At 45.1% G+C, this 5,192-nt stretch overlaps 1 protein-coding gene across 1 annotated transcript; it reads right to left on the bottom strand.

Annotated features, from left to right (window-relative positions):
• Positions 1–663: 663 nt before the first annotated feature.
• ADIRF (adipogenesis regulatory factor) lies at positions 664–3,874 on the bottom strand. Its single transcript, XM_009893035.1, has 3 exons — positions 3,814–3,874; positions 2,100–2,162; positions 664–770 (listed from the first exon to the last, which is right to left on the bottom strand). The coding sequence occupies exons 1-3, from the start codon at positions 3,872–3,874 to the stop codon at positions 664–666; spliced, it is 231 nt and encodes a 76-aa protein (XP_009891337.1).
• Positions 3,875–5,192: the final 1,318 nt, after the last annotated feature.

The following is a 5,192-nucleotide window of genomic DNA, read 5'->3' as shown; positions in this document are numbered from 1 at the left end:
ATGCGTCTGTCTGCCAACCTGCCAAACGATCCAGTACTCACCTCCCTTACAGGACCTTCACTGACCTCACTGGGCTTTGAGTCAGAAAGGAAAAGAGGTTTGCAAGACATTGTGCCAGCCTTCATTGAAAGACCAACGAAATAAGAAGAGTACCTGACAAGGTGATGTATTTCTGGGTGGTGGAAATCTTACAATACCTTTTATTTATCTTAATCTGAAAATACAGCAAATGGAAACAAACGAAGAGCTGACATGAAATATAACCCCAGCTTAGCTTCTGATTGCTGGAAAGAAACTCGGTTTCATCACAGGAATGTTCTGGTGTCCTGGAGTACCAACGGTTTCACTGGTTTTGGAAATACACTCAGCAAATGTGGCAACAATCATAGCACTGTCGTAAGAGCAGGGCAATAGCATTGCTGAAGCCTTATGAGCCATGGTGAAGCTTGTGAACAGATGTTACAAGATGTGCAAAAGATGTATTTTTCCTATATGAAGGATGAGGGGGGACCTTCTGCCTTAAAATTTTGTATTTGGAGACAAAGAAATTATCTAGATCTCAAACAGCTTTTTTTTTTTTTTTTTTTTTCCACACAAAGGAGTAGGGAATTGCAGACCAAAGAGAGATTTTTTTACATGCAATACTGTTTGCTTAATTTAGCATCATTTCTTAAATCCACATTTTTTCCCAAGGCCAGACAAGGCTTCTGCAGCTTGTCCGGTTGCTTTTTCTACCCCATCTTGCGCCGTCTTGGAAGCCTTGTCAATAGCTGCAAGAGAGGGAAAAAACATAAGCCAAAAGCTGGAAAAATGCAACGTGGTTTAATATTTATGATGGAAGGGGGAGGTGTGAAAGTGATCAGTTTATGAAAATATAGGGGTGTATCTTTCTTTAAAAAAGAAAGGTTCTTCACAGCTGGTTATAGTTGGTTTTGGCAGGATGTATTTAGGATGGGCTGTAAGGCGTTAAATTGGAGCAGTCACTCGGAAGTTTTGGGTGCTGAGCTGAAGCAGTAGGAGATGAATGATGGGACAAAGCTGGACTAGATCGATTTTGGTGTACGTGTGGCCCGGCTGATGGAGGAGGGTGCTTTGGGGCGAGAAGTGCTGTGAATGCTGGGGTGTTTGGGAAAGACAACCGTATCAAGTGATGGGGAAGGTGAAGGACGCTTCCCCCTCTGTTCCCTTCCCCTCAGCTAGTGCATTTGAGGCACTGCTGGTGAGAGCTGTGCTCAGCCATGGGCCGTAGGTGCAGGGTCACTCCTGCGTGGGACGCGACAGCAGACAGGATGGGAAACCACAGCAGGGTCTCACCAGGAGAGAGGAGACCCTCACCAATGGGGCACAGCCTCTCTCTTTTCTCTGGGATCTTGGCTGTATTTTGGCAATTTTGCTGCCCTCCTATCTAATGTCAACAAGTGCCCAAGCCCTTCCTTCCCATTACATTATGGAGCTGTAGAGGGTATCTGCTCTAAGGAGATATTACCAATGCGTTTTGGCTTTCATTAAATATCTTAGACCCTAAAGTTGTTCATTCTCCCCTCATTCTTAGAAAATTATTAAAATTAAGGGAGAAATGAGCTTAGTTTTTAGTTTAACTTCTTTCCAATCCTCAGAAACAAGATGCCAATGCTCTCCTGACAGCACCTTTCTAGCTGTGGGACCATTAATGTTTGACATTAATGTCAAACAAATGCCGCCAGGCCCAGGAGGGCTGGACCTGGACAGAGCCCTGCCCGCTGGGCTGGGGAGGCAAGATGTGTCTGAGGGTTACTCAATCCTCAAGAAAGAAGAGCAAAGTTTTGTCCACGCTGCTCCCGCAAGTTTTCTATAAAGGCAGCCAAAACCTGAATGCCGTGTATGTGACTCGGTGGCTGAGGGGGTGTCAGTTATCACGGTACATCTGCCAGCAAACCTATGGAGCTACTAAGCTACAGCTCCTAAAATCCTTTCTCATGAGGTTTGTAAAAGGCCAAAAACTGTCACTGAAACCAAGGACTTTCAGGCTGTAAATCCCCGCGGGACAGAGCGAGGATGAGCGCTGCTGGCTTGTGTAGAGCTGCTCCAGCGCTTCCTGCTTTGCACCTCATTTCTCCTACCTTTCTGGCTTGCATCTGTAATTTGGTTGACTGCGTCCTGAGTAGCCTGTCCCAACGTGTTTGCTGTAATTAAGGACACAAAAATAAATTCGTTTCCAGCTGTTCACAGTTAAGCTTATAGGAATTCCCTCTATCGATCGGCTTTTCTGCGTGTCCGGAGGAGGTTATGCCCCTGGCAAGAGATAAGGCTAGTACGGAGCAGGCGGAGGCTGTGCGCTTTGCTCGTGGGCACCCTGGGAACCACCTACGTTACCAGAGCAGTTTGCTATGAGATTAGCCTTCACCTGGTACCTACGGTCAGCTGAGCAAATCGATGACAGATAAGAAGATAAAGTACGGAGGAGAGAAAGAAGCAAAGATTAGCAGTGAGTTGGAATGATGACATTTAGCTGCAAGTTGCTTATTTTACACTACATTTGATTTTATGGATTTTTCTAGTGCATTCTGCTTGGAGAAGCGTGGCCATTCAGCATGCATTTTCTTTGCGGGCCGTTTGGGATTAGTGCCTTTTCCAAAATGGAAGCAAAGGCATTAAACAGAGCAGGATAGGAAAAGGGAGAATTTACAAATAAGATATAACTAGAGGAAGAAGAGGAGCAGAAGCTGGAAACATAACAGATCAACTCCAGAATATAAAGCACTAAAAAAGTGAGATGCCATGTAATTGTAAGGTGTTTGATAGTTTATGAAAGAGCGATAGCCATCCTATATACTTTTGCTAGAAGAAGTAGTGACCCGTGACCCCTCGATGGTGTGCATATATTCGGGATGTAGCACGGACTATTTTGTTTTTCAGAAGAGAGTACTGTCATGTTTCTGGGTCTACTGTACATTTATTCCCAGATGTATGGAAACATACTGTAACTCCAAAGAAGTCAGTGAGGTTACACACATATTTCAGCTATACAACAAAGTGTTTGTAGGATCAGAATCTAGGACTGATACAAATTATAGCTTGCTAGGAATGAGGTGCACACAAACACTGCAAGGAATATACCATAAAATGCTGGCATAAGCTGTACACATATTGAAATTTTTCATTTAAAGGAAAAGCTATTACACTTTGCATTGAAAAGTTGGTTTTTCAGTGCCGAGTGCTAATAATAATATAGAGCTTGGCCCTACAACATGAGCATAGCTATGATGGAAATGTGTGCACAGATTTTTTTTTGAACACTGCAAAGTCTGGTGACTGCTGCTGGAGAAGGATACAAGAGAAACATACTTGTACTACTTATTACAAACAGCCCATTGCAATCAACGTAGTTATTACCAGAAGACATTGACAGTCAGGCCAAGTAGCAAACGTTAATCAAAGGTTAACTCCGACTTCTTAAAAGGAGAGCAGTTCAAAGACCTCTGCAGAGCACGAGAAAGGACCACCTTGAGCAACGTAAATGGTAGATACAAAAGGTTATTGCTACCGAGACAGGCTTCACTGCTGTAAAAACACTAAGTTTGGGGAGCGATAAGGGTTGGATGATGCTCAGCAGTCGCTGAGGGAGCTGTGGGTGGGTGGAGGTGGTTGCCCATGCCGAGCTGAGAGCCGTGGCCAGCCTGGGCCTTCTCCAGGTGATGGCCAAAACTTGGCCCCAGGAATTGAAAGAAAAGGAAAAGATATGCCCTGCTAGCACTGATGGAGCTAGTAGCAGTTTCTGTGAGCAAAAGCAGCAGCTAAGCCCCCCACAACTATAAGATATTAAATCTTTCTTACCAGCATCTTTTGCTGCACCTTCAGCCTGTTCCTTCAGTCCCTGGAAGTTTTTACCCGACATCGTGGCTTCTGACACCCGTCAATGCTCCCCTGCTTCAATAAAATTAAGCGCCGGGCACTGTACAGCACACTAAGCGAGGGGTGTCCTGACCTGTCCTGGCTTTATACGTGTGCCAGGAGACCTGCTGATGCATTTGGGGGTGATTGGTACAATGGGTGGAGTTTGAATGTGAGGAATGAGAGCTGAAAATACGCACAGAAAAGCCATTTATGTACCCTCCCCAATAAGAGGGTGTGCCCGGGTAGAGATTTCTGCTTCATCACACTGTCTTTGTTTATGTTTGTTGGGGTTTTTTTTTAAATCAAAACCACAAGAAAACCTGTTCCACCATCACAGACAGAGAAAAGCCACTGAACTGGGCTTTGTAAAGGGCGCTGGAAAATTACTGAAGTGGCAGTGCCCGGGCACGGCCAGCTACCGTCCCCACCAGGCCGGCTTCTTCCTCCTTCCTTCATCCCCAAAGCTGAACCTCCTGAGGACAGAAACCAGCCCCAAATTCTTCCAGTTTCTAGCAGTTTTGTTAACAATCCCCTTTTCTTGTCAGGTGGGGTACTGTTAGATGGGGAGAGTTATCATTTACCTGTATTTTTATAAGAAACTGCAAATCTGGTCACTTTTCCAGTTGCCTGCTCAAGTTGGATTGCAAAAGCCCAGCATCACTGAAGGCCTTGCTGGGTCCGGCAGGTAACCAGTGCCAGCGCGACCAGTTCTCAGGGGAAGTGAAAAAAAGAAGCCAAGTTAACAAACCCACCTTTTCCTGTTGTGGCTTTGTACTACGGGTTTTGTTAATATGGAAATAATGTTTAACATAATTTCCTTACCTAGCATCACTATGTTAATAAAAGTTTCTGGCTTTAACCTCTGGCATTTCTCAGGTTTCCACCAGCCTTTAGAATTCATGTTTTCAGCCACCAACCCCCAGTACAAAGAAACTTTGTACAAATAAACTGTTGGCAGAGTCGGGGGCCAAAGGGCTGGCCGGCTTTGTGCCGCTGGGATTCCTCATCGCCGTTTTCCAGGGTACAAAGCACCTCGGCTCAGATGTTCATGCTCATGCCCATATTCGTCTTCCTGGAGAAAGCTTTTTTGCTGAGAAACGGGCACGAGAACAAGATGCCGCGAATAAACTAGGGGGGGAAGTGACAGGGCTCATAAGTTTAGTACTTCATTAGCACCCAAGTGAGGAAAAGCAGCAGAAAACAAGGTTAAACACATTCCTCTGTGGCTCCTGTTCAGCCTGTCATTTCAGAGAGCTCTTTTCAACTTTTGCACCACTGGCACCGCTCATTTATTATTTCAAACAGCAATTCTCTTTCCC

The sequence above is a fragment of the Charadrius vociferus genome, unplaced genomic scaffold, assembly GCF_000708025.1.
Source record: "Charadrius vociferus isolate BGI_N301 unplaced genomic scaffold, ASM70802v2 scaffold429, whole genome shotgun sequence".
Classification (NCBI taxonomy): domain Eukaryota; kingdom Metazoa; phylum Chordata; class Aves; order Charadriiformes; family Charadriidae; genus Charadrius; species Charadrius vociferus.
The sequence above is the reverse complement of the archived record's forward strand: the minus strand, read 5'-3'. Positions and strand labels throughout refer to the sequence as shown.

Bases quoted from the DNA above. Each gene is read 5' to 3' on its own strand.
- ADIRF (XM_009893035.1), bottom strand. From the start codon at position 3,874: ATGTCGGGTAAAAACTTCCAGGGACTGAAGGAACAGGCTGAAGGTGCA. The intron at 2,163-3,813 runs GTAAGAAAGATT...CCTTAATTACAG, and splicing joins AGGTGCAGCAAAAGATGCTG to CAAACACGTTGGGACAGGCT. The intron at 771-2,099 runs GTAGGAGAAATG...CCTCTCTTGCAG, and splicing joins TACAGATGCAAGCCAGAAAG to CTATTGACAAGGCTTCCAAG.